This window comes from Vigna umbellata, chromosome 1 (assembly GCF_029865625.1).
Source record: "Vigna umbellata cultivar VRB3 chromosome 1, Vumbellata_1.0, whole genome shotgun sequence".
NCBI lineage: Eukaryota > Viridiplantae > Streptophyta > Magnoliopsida > Fabales > Fabaceae > Vigna > Vigna umbellata.
Window position 1 is genome coordinate 101,133,893 of NC_142165.1, and position 11,251 is coordinate 101,145,143.

Here is an 11,251-nt window from a genome sequence, read left to right on the forward strand (position 1 = left end):
TGGAACTTGTTTAAAACGAACCTATTTATATTTAAATAATCAAGTTTTATTATTTTAAATTACCACCACCTATAAAACAGTATTTTCTAAGTCTTTACACACAAATAAATAATTTGACGGAGAATATTATATTATATTAATTTGTGAACTTATTATTACACTTATTCATGACTTTAATACAAGTAAAATATAAATAAAATATAAGCTAACACAAGTAGGGATGACAATGAGTCGGGTCGGATACGGACCTGCAAATGAAAACTCTGCCTACTACTCGTACGGATACCCTTTCAAAAAAACTCACGGATATCCGCAGGTACTCGCAAATATTAAAAAAATATATTTTATACATTTTTAAAATAAAGTTGAATTAAAATTACAAAATAATATATAATTTTAAAATAAAGAAAATAAAATATAAATTAAAATTTAATTTTAATTAAATTTAATCTAATAAAATATAAATTAATTTTATTTTAAATTAAATTAAATATAAATTAAATTATTATTTTTATTTTTTCCAGTAATGGGTATCGACATGTCAGATAATATAATATTCGTACCTGATTCGTTTATAAGTGGATATTAAAATACTTGTTGTCGGTAACCTGCGGATAGTAAATATTCGCGAATACCAATTATCTCTCGCATATTGATTTTTTGCCATCCCTACATATAAGAGAGCTAATTACTTATTTGCAAATTAGAACGTAGTCTCACTGTTGACATGTTATTATTTTATTTGTTGGTTAGATACCATTACATTTGAAAAACTAAATATTTTCAAAATTTAATTTTTAGTTTCCTATTTTTTACATAGAACAAAAAAATATTATCACATTATTAAAAAATAAAGAAGATATATGTCATTTATTTCAAATATAAGAAAAATGAATATATATTTAAAAATTAAAAGAAGCGTAACTATTATTTTATAAAAATGTATTATATATATATATATATATATATATATGGGGTTTGCTAACGCGCGTACGCCTGTTTTTCAGTTGGTACATTTTAGCAATGTATACCGGATTTTAGTAGACAAAAATATCCTTATATATTATGAATTTCAAATTTTAAGGTTAAGGGTATTTTAATAATTTTCATTTTCAAAACTTAAAAAAAAAAAAGAAACCCCCAAACCCTTACTCACCTCTCTTATTCCTCTCAATCCTTTCTCTTTCATCTCTCTCACTCCAACCTTTTCTCTGTCATCCCTACTGTAACCCCAATTGAAAAAAATCAGAAACACATGCCTTTAAAAAATTTTCTTTTGTAAAGAGTTGAGTCATTGACATATTCACCTTCAAGGCAAAGGTTCATTCAAGATCTCTTCAATTTCACCATCTTCACTAACCTCTTTAAAAAATTTTCCTTTGTAAAGAGTTGAGTCATTGACATATTCACCTTCAAGGCAAAGGTTCATCATCTCTAAAAAAATCCTCGAGGCCAATTACCAATTCTTTCTGATGTCATTATGCTTGTGAAAATTAGATAAAATTATATACGAGAAAAATTATAAAATGAAAACTCGTTATAAAGTCATTTTTTTGTAAGAAATTGTTTAACAACTGAGTGTTTTTGATTTTTTTCCAGGCCAATTACCAATTCCTTTGATATGCTTGTGAAAATTAGATAAAATTAGATAAGACAAAAATTATAAAATAAAAACTCATTATAAAATCATTTTTGTAAGAAATTGTTAAACAACGAGTATTTCTGAATTTTTTCCAGGTCAATTACCAATTCCTTTATGCTTGTGAAAATTGGATAAAATTAGATAAGACAAAAATTATAAGATGAAAACTCATTATAAAATCATTTTTTTGTAAGATTGTTTAACATCAAGTGTTTCTGATTTTTTCAATTGAAGGTACGGTAGGGATAACAGCAGAGAAAAGATTGGAGTGAGAAAGAGGAAAGAGAAAGGGTTGAGAGAGGAATGAGAGAGGTGAGTAAGGGTTTGGGGATTTCTTTTTTTTTTTTTAGTTTTGAGAATGAAAATTATTAAAATACCCTTAACCTTAAAACTTAGAATCCATGATATATAAGGATATTTTTGTCTACTAAAACCCGGTACACATTGCTAAAATGTACCAACTGAAAAACAGGCGTACACGCGTTAGAAAACCCATATATATATATATATATATATATATATATATATATATATATATATATATATATATTAACATACAAAAAGTACATAAATTCTGGCTAAAGAAATAAAAAAGTATCAATGAAAAATATTTACTATACAAAGAATTAAAAGTGTTTTACAATTATTAAAGAAAATGCCTAAAAAATAAAATATATTTACATGTAAAAGTATTACATACAATAACTATTTTTAAGTTCTATCATTTAAAATAATTGAAGTATGGATTAAAATAAAAATGAGATGTCTTTCTTCTCTATGGGTTTAAATGTTCACTTTGTTTTTTAAAGTGTTTTTCTTTAACCAAATTGATTATACCATCTATTTATCTTGAAACGTGACAAATTATAGGATAAGTTTCAAGAAAATAATAATCCAGAGTAACAAACGGATACACGGTTGAATAGTTTTGGGTTAATAAAAATACTATACATAAACAAAATAAAACAATCAAAACTTAAAGTGATAAACTCATATGGCTGCAAAAAGAATATTAAATTGAAAATATATGAATGAAAATGTGTTTTAACCTAAAATATATGGAACACATTTTAATTAATATTTTTAAATTTTATGATTTTTAGATATTATTGTTGATCACGTAATCAATAATATAGATTATTGTATATTTTGGTTTTAATTTTCAACTTTGTCGATTTTGGATAATAGGTACCTATAAAGATATTACGAAAATCAAGTTTTTTCGAAAAAATAAAATTAAAAACAAATATCTTTTTTATTGGAGGTGTTATCTATTTATAATATTTATTATTGAATTTTTATCTTTTAGGGAATTAATGATAATCTAATCACAAATAAACTATAATTTAGGTTTTACTTATGTGTCTAATATTCATTTAATTATGTTAAGTGTTAATTGGTTTTTCGACCAAGAAAATCGACAGTGTAAAAAAGTTGAGAAGATTGAAAAAGTAAAACAAAAAATTGGACCGAGGAGGTAGAAAAAGAAAAAAAATCGAGAAATTATCCGAGAAGTTTTGAGGAAAATAATTATTTTTTGTATCTAACTTGTACAAAACTTATAAAAGAAAATTAAGAAGACAATATGATGTCTAAGCTGATAGCCATGAACTTTTCAAATTAATAGAATAAACTTAACAGTAATTAATCAAGGTAATTTGTAAATTTAGTATTTTATAACTATTTTTTGACTTTCTTCGAGTTTGATTATTGATGAAAATAATTTGCAGTGAGAGTTTAGTAGTCTGTTCTTCAAGACAAAGTCGTGAGACATTGTACACCATATTAATACAAAATATTAAGTATAAGAGTTTTTTTAAACTTTTTATCCGTTTAAAGAAAAAGAAGTAAAAGAGTCCCTTGGGACGTCAGATGAAGAAGACAAGTGAAATAAACGGATATGATGATGTGCTCATTTTAATTTATCCCATTTATGAGTCACTGAAAAAAAAAAATGTTAAAAAAACCTTCCACTCTCTTTCTATCTGAACCTCCCCCGATTCGGCGAATAGGTTTTCATTTCCTTCTATCACTCTTTCCTCTCTCTATCACAGGAAAACCAGATACCATCGAAGCAAGCAAATCCTAGGGTTTCTCACTTCAAATTTGTCAACTACAGCGCTTTCTTTACTTTGATTTTGAATGTAATTCAGATTCATCTCACTTCGCACCTTTTCACTCAACTTTAGGGCTTTTCATCTCTCTCTTCCCCAAAACCCTCTCCCAAAACGATTTGCAATCCGATTACTCGATCTCGACATGGAATCCCGAGATTTACCGTCGTCGTCCCCGTCGTCCACCGCCAACCGCGACGCCTCCTCCGGCACCGAGACCGAGGACGGCGTTTTCACCGTCGCCGTGGCACTCGCCAAAGATGCCGCGTTGCATTTTCAGTCTGCCAAGTTCGCCGAGTGCGTCGAGGTTTTGAACCAGCTCCTGCAGAAGAAGCAGGACGATCCCAAGGTGCTTGAATTCTCTTTACCATTTTTCCTGGATACTGATCTAACCGGCATCGTTTCATTTCTTTATCTGTTGCTTCGTGCTCTTAGTTCTTGATTGACGCTTCTTTTTTCGTGTTTTTAATTTCTTGCTTCTTTGCTTGGTGCTAGTGTTTACTTTATATTAATTAATATGCGGCAGGTGATTGATCTGTTTGTTCGGTTCCTTATTTTATGAGCTGAATTTCAGTTTTGGTACCTAGCTGGAACTGTAGCTAGTGAGCCCTTGCAGATGCAGTGTAACGACTGTGATTGTAGATGTGAATGTGCGTCCTGGTTTGATTGGATTTCCTCTATTAGAAAATGAATGAGCTGATTAAGTTGTGTTGCGAGCTTCTTGCAGTGGACATTGATTAGAATGCATTTGCGCTGTGTGATGTGTATCTAGTTAGAGTGTCGGGCGTTTGGAGAAATTTGTAAAACTTGTAGAAGAAATTGTTGTAGTGGTTCCAACATGGGAAGTTTGAACGGAGATAGGGGTTTTAAGCTCATTTTCTGAATAAGGAAATATTTCTTTGTTCAACATTTGTTTGTCACTTTGTTAATTTTGGTTTTAGTTTCTTCATGGTAACCTGATTTGCCGGATAAATACCAGTAGAATGATGTGTAATTTTGGTTCTTAACGCTGACGTGATTAGCGGGATAGCTACTGGTGGTACACACAACACTAAGTCAACGCATATTGTTTCACGAGCTTACACTTGTATACTTCATGCAAGCTGTTGGATAATACCTTTTTTGTGCTGTAACGTTTTACTTAATGGTGTACATTGTCCATGCCATGTACAACATATTGCGTGTTTATCTTTGTTGTTTTCCTTTGATGGATTTAGAAATGTTTTGTTCCTGAATTTACACTTCTTATGTATTCTCACAATTGATGATATATGCCATGCTATAAATAAATTTAAATAGTTTGAGAGCCATTTGTGCAAGCATACCTGCGAAAGCAATGCATATTGAAGAAATACCGAGACTTTATCATCATTTTGTATGCGTGTTTCATAGAGGATGAGTGTGTTTTTTGTGTTCTCTACATATTATGCACACAGACAATAACAAAATTCTGTTCAATTTGTTATTTTGTGGATTGCATTTGAGAATGCAATTATGTTTGTTGAGCAATAAAATTCTCTGCTAACCCTATTGGGGCGTGTTATGAGCAAGGGAAGACTTGCTTTGGTCGGTTAACAACTTAATGTAACCTGCCAAATGCTGTGTTATCTTTATGTTGTTTTTTTAGATATTGTGTAAGGCAATCTGTTTTTCTAAATCTTAGTGTTTAAGGTTTTAAATCCTAATATTTCAGGTACTTCATAATATTGCAATTGCGGAATTCTTCCGAGACGGTTGTTCAGATCCCAAAAGGTTGCTTGAAGTAATAAATGGCGTCAAGGTATTCTACTTTAAATTCAACATTGTTTTTGATTTCTGCTAACTGACATTTTTTGTTTTTTTTTTTATGGTCAGTAGCTTTTATTTTTCATGGATGATATTTGAAGGAAACCATTTTCACTTCTTTTTGCCTTTATGGATTTAAAAACTGGAATTGCATGACACTAATCCCAATATTAAGTTAACAATATTAAAATGAAGTTGAGTCTAAATAGCTTGGGCTCTTTTATATTTAATTTCCTAGCCTTTATGCTGACTCGTTTAAGTATTTCTGGGTCAGTGAATGGTCTTGGCATTTGGCTTGAATCAGTGAAATGAGTGTTTAAGATCGTGGAGGCCATATTGGATACTGATAATTTCTCATGATTTTCTGAAAGAAATAAGTCTCCATTGGAAGAAGGATCTAGGCAAGATTTAACTTCCTGTTGAACCTGGTATGTATAGTTGATGATAGTTTAATTCCCAAATTCCTCCTTTTGGGTATCTTATTTATGATATTCTTAAAGGAGGAAACTGGACATACATATCACCACCTCAACAATAATATTACAAGTTAGGAAACAGTGGTGAAAAGGGTTCGGATATTGAATAGGTTTTCCTTGTTGAATAGCTTTATCAGATGAAGTTCAGTGTAGAAATCAGGAAGTCTTGTTTAAGCTTCAGATTTCTTTTATGTTGGCTTTAAGTTCTCATTTCTCTCGGGTTTGCCCCCTGGTGAAGTGGTCAGGTGGGGATCACGTTGAAACAGAAGGTTTTATTTTTACTCTCAAAATTGATTTATTTTGTTTTGGATCAATTAATTGTAGCTTGAAGCCTTAGCTCAATTTATTTGTAATTTTGTACTCATTATTTTTTATTGCTGGAGTTGATTCAGAGGAAAAATGATGAGCTTGCTCTAGCTTTGGGAGAACAAGGAGAGTCAGTTAACAATGGTGGGAATAAAGTTGTTTTGGGATCCAAAGGAAGTAATGCTTCGGCGCATCAGTTTTCAGGTTCAAACAGCACTGGCACCATGTATTCAGATGAATTTGACTCTTCTGTGGCAATGCTAAATATTGTATGTTCATTTTGCTCCTTATATTAATTTCATTTATTTCTCATTTTGTCTCTTTTAATGTATGCTTTTAATTACCTATTTAAACATATTTTTTTATTTCAATCTCTTTAGGCCATCATTTGGTTCCATCTCCATGACTATGCGAAGACATTGTCTGTGTTGGAACCGCTCTTTCAAAATATTGAACCTATAGATGAGGTATGTCATAGATGATTTGATTTGATTTTGTTTTTAATTTTACCCTGATATGTTGATTGCTTTGTTTTTCCTCTACTGTGTTTTCTTTTCCAAAGCAGACAACGGCTCTTCATATTTGTCTTCTGCTGCTTGATGCTAGCCTTGCTTGCCATGATGCATCAAAATCAGCTGTAAGTTCTATTTGATACTGTGATTAGTTGGTTTACTTTTTAACTATTGCAAGTCTTGTTGCTTAATGCATTGTTCTCTATCATGATATTCATGTCGCATGAATGTATTATTCTTTTTCACTTACATATTAGTCCAGCTAGTTTACTTGTTAACTGAATATTGTGAGTGTTTTTACATATTTTATACTTGGTCAGTTCAACCATGAACCTCTCGTTTCACTGATGATAACTAAATCTTTCTTCTCAAGTCAGTGTTGGGTATGCCCACTGAATGTTTTCAATGGTCATATGTCCATCTGTTGTGTCTCAATCCTTTATTTGTAGCTATTTCGACTTTTTCTTTATTATGCATAAATATGTGCTTAAATATCTAACGCTTGGTCATCTGAGGTAGGAAATTAATTTACAGATTACAAAATTAACCATAACATAACATCCCTATCACTCTAGGCATGTCTGACATGACATTTGGTCCTTATGTAGAAAATGTGAATTCATGGTATATTTTGCTACCTATCTCAACCAGTGTAAGAAAGCCACTATGGTGGCACTATTGTGTAGCCGCTAGTGTGTAGTGGAATTTCTTGAATCCACAATTGCAGCTCTGGGTACTATTGTGGCTACAATAGTTGTGGTTGTAACATTTGTCCGGATCCTATTGTCATCTTTGACAAGTCTTCAATCAATTGAACTTTTGAGTTAATGTTATACCAATTTCTTCTATGCATGTTATTTTTGAGCTAAACTGAGATGATCTAATTTCAATTCGAGAGCCATACGCCATTATCACTATTTAACTTGGGTTAAACTGAAAAATTTAAGATTTAGTTTACTCGCTTGTGATGGTTTTCTTTTATAAAATACAATGTTAAACTTTCTTGGCATAATTTATTGAACTCTTACCCTGCTAGTTGTAGTATATGTTTATCCTGAATGATTTGTTTTGTAAGCGGCCTAAAGATTTGACGTAAGCAGTTTTTTAGTTTCTCTAATTGTACAAGTTCACTACTCTGAGCTGGAATATGCTTTTGTTTAGGATGTGTTGACTTATCTGGAAAAAGCATTTGGTGTTAGTAGTGTGAGTCAAGGTGACAGTGGGAACACAGCACAGCAACAAGCTGCAAATTTAGTTACCAAGTCTGCACCTGTTGCCATTAGTGCGTCAGCTACTGATGCATCCAGTTCTGAGTTAGGGTCAAGTGCAAATGCATCTGAAAATCATCTATCCAGAGCTTTGTCTGAGGATACACTTGATTATGAAGCCATGATTTTGGATATGGGTGGACAAAATTTAGTAAGGCCAATGGGCCCATCTTCAAATGACATTTCAAGGGCTTTGGTTGACAGGTTTTCTACTGTTGATTTAAAGCTAAAATTGCAACTTTACAAGGTTAGGTTTCTGCTTCTTACTAGGAACTTGAAACTGGCAAAACGAGAAGTCAAGCTGGCCATGAACATTGCACGTGGAAGAGATTCATCAATGGCTCTTCTTTTGAAATCCCAGCTTGAATATGCCCGTGGTAACCACCGCAAAGCTGTAAAGCTATTGATGGCATCAAATAATAGAACAGACACAGCATTTTCAAGCATTTTCAACAACAATCTTGGTTGCATTTATTATCAGCTTGGGAAATATCAGACGTCATCTTTATTTTTCTCAAAGGCATTAACCAATTGCTCATCACTGCGGAAGGATCAATCTTTAAAGCTACCCACTTTCTCACAGGACAATTCTCTCCTTATAATTTATAATTGTGGTGTGCAGTACTTAGCTTGTGGGAAGCCAATACTTGCTGCTCGATGTTTCCAGAAGGCAAGTCTGGTCTTTTATAAACAACCTCTCTTGTGGCTCAGACTCTCAGAATGCTGTTTGATGGCTTTAGAAAAGGGCCTCATCAAATCAAGTCGGTTCCCATCAGATAAGTTGGGGGTAGGAGTGTGTGTTGTTGGAATTGGAAAATGGAGGCAACTTGTGGTGGAAAATCAGATTCCAGGAAAGGGACATATGGACTCATCTGAAGGGGATGATTCTTGTCCAAGTGAAGATGGGCGACTGAAGTTATCGATGTCCCTTGCCCAGCAATGCCTCTTGAATGCTCTAAACTTGCTGGATTCCAACAATGCAAATTGTTTGAAATCTGGTTTGCCCTCTAACTCTTCCGTGGAGGAAAATGATGGAAGTGAAGTGTCACCTTCAAAGAATTCAAATCTTAAAAACTTACATGGCATTGATTCAAAGGCATTTTCAGTAGGAGTAGGTTTAGGTCAGGTCAATGCAAACGGGGACGCTAAGGAACAAAAGGGTGGGAATAGTCAGGAACTTGTTCAGAACTCCTTATCCTATTATGAAAATGTCCGTAAAAGAGAAAATCAACTGGTTAAACAAGCTGTTCTTGCTAATTTAGCTTATGTGGAGCTGGAATTGGACAATCCTTTGAAGGCACTATCGGTTGCAAGATCTCTCTTAGAACTTCCAGAATGTTCCAGAATTTACATCTTTCTAGGCCATGTTTATGCAGCAGAGGCTCTCTGCTTGCTGAACAGACCAAAGGAAGCGGCTGAGCATTTGTCATTTTATTTGTCTGGGGGAAACAATGTTGACTTGCCTTTCAGCCTTGAGGACTGTGAGAAATGGCAACCAGAGAGGACTGCCGAATTTGAAGAGGTGAATGTAGGATCCGTTGCTGCCAAGAATTCTTCTCTTGAAGGCGCTCAGAGTATTGTTTTCCTCAAGCCAGAGGAGGCGCGAGCAACAATTTATGCAAATTTTGCTGTAATGTCCGCAATGCAGGGTGAGTTTGAGAAATCAAGTATTTTGATCACACAGGCATTGTCCATATTACCCAACAGTCCAGAAGCCACACTTACTGCAGTTTATTTGGATCTTTTGCTCGGTAAGCCACAGGAAGCTCTGACCAAATTAAAACGTTGTAGCCGTATTAGGTTCCTTCCTAGTGGAATAACATTGAATAAATCTTCTTGAGTGTTGTATGCTTGGGTTTTGTCATTGTGCCTGGCCAACGTCTCAGCGTTAGTTAGCAGGTAGTTTAATCCTTCCATAGCATTTGTAACATATATAAGTTCAATTCAGAGAATAATTTTTTTATGATTCATTTTCCTTATAATTCTCAAATTTAGGGTTCACTTACAGGTGGTGGCTGTGTTTTGGTTAGTGCTGGTGCCCACCTTTGAAATTTGAGGTGTAGATCAGATTCGGATTGTGTTTTTACTTTTTAGAGGCTAATTTGGTTTATATTCAAGAATAGAGGTCATGTCCTTGTGCTTATATTGAAAAAACTGAAAGGTTGATAGTTATTTCAGAATTCCATTTTCAATCCTATGGAGTTCGTTCTTTCTCGTTCTCATTCACTCGGCGGGTATTATCCAGATGAATTTGATCGTGTCTTGTGCTTTTTGCTAATGTATATATGTTATGGACTGGCAGGTTACTCGTATTTTAACATGGTAACGATTATTTGTATAGAATGTGTTTTTTTTATTACTGGATTAGTAGGACCAGGGACGGGATCTATGAGCAATGCTGGGTGGCCCTTGCTACCCATTAATTTTTTTAAATTATTTATATGAAGATGATAAATGATGTTTTTAAATTAATATTTTATTTTTTATAGTAGTTTTATTCATTTGTTTGTGTTAAAATATACCTTGAGCAAAATTCTTAATCTTATGTCGAGCTAATTGATTTTTTCCTTATGTTTAGTTAAAGTATGAGTATAATTTATTTGCTTTTTAATAGTCTTTTTCTTTTACAATTTGATATTGAAATTTTAAAGATTACAAAATGATTGGATTTGCAATCAAATTATTTTATTAACACTTTTATATCGATTGTTATTGATTCTTACTAACGAGACAAGTTCATACACGTTATATAAGAAATAACCATATAATTTTTATTTTTATTTTTTAAAGTTGTTTTCTTCTCCTCTTCCGTGGTTTCTGGCATTGCTATTTATATGTTATTTATAATTAAATAAATAAATATAAATACAAAATTGGGATACAAAATTGAAATAGTTTGACATAATTTGTATCGAAATTTAGGGACAAATTTTAATTTTAATATAGTCAAAATAATTTAATTCTCAAACTTAAAAAATAGATATAATTTTTTAATCTAATTGTGTAATTTTTTTAATACATTAAATGAAGTTTAAAATTTGTGTTTTAATTCACTTGACATTACTATTATATATCTCAATTTAAAATATGTAAAAAAAATTAACATCAATGAATTAAAAGATTATATTCATTTATTTTAAAAATTTAG

The 11,251-nt window shown here is 32.2% G+C and overlaps 1 protein-coding gene across 3 annotated transcripts; it reads left to right on the forward strand.

The window, feature by feature from the left end:
• Positions 1–3,609: 3,609 nt before the first annotated feature.
• On the forward strand, positions 3,610–10,295 carry LOC148206981 (uncharacterized). 3 transcript variants are annotated; one of them, XR_015783850.1, is made up of 7 exons: positions 3,610–4,105; positions 5,450–5,536; positions 6,401–6,592; positions 6,704–6,790; positions 6,889–6,960; positions 7,997–10,002; positions 10,112–10,295. XR_015783850.1 is itself a non-coding variant. In XM_088105199.1 (6 exons), exons 1-6 carry the CDS (start codon positions 3,902–3,904, stop codon positions 9,941–9,943), a joined length of 2,589 nt encoding a protein of 862 aa, XP_087961325.1. In that variant the 5' UTR covers positions 3,610–3,901; the 3' UTR covers positions 9,944–10,295. The 3 variants fall into 3 exon arrangements, 2 of the variants coding, with proteins under 2 accessions (XP_087961325.1, XP_087961326.1); XM_088105199.1 differs by having other exon boundaries at positions 7,997–10,295; XM_088105200.1 differs by having other exon boundaries at positions 6,410–6,592; positions 7,997–10,295.
• Positions 10,296–11,251: the final 956 nt, after the last annotated feature.

Excerpts from the sequence above, each read along its gene's own strand:
- LOC148206981 (XM_088105199.1), top strand. The coding sequence starts at position 3,902 with ATGGAATCCCGAGATTTACCGTCGTCGTCCCCGTCGTCCACCGCCAAC. Across the intron at positions 4,106-5,449 it reads AGAAGCAGGACGATCCCAAG|GTACTTCATAATATTGCAAT; the intron begins GTGCTTGAATTC and ends CTAATATTTCAG. Across the intron at positions 6,961-7,996 it reads ATGATGCATCAAAATCAGCT|GATGTGTTGACTTATCTGGA; the intron begins GTAAGTTCTATT and ends GCTTTTGTTTAG.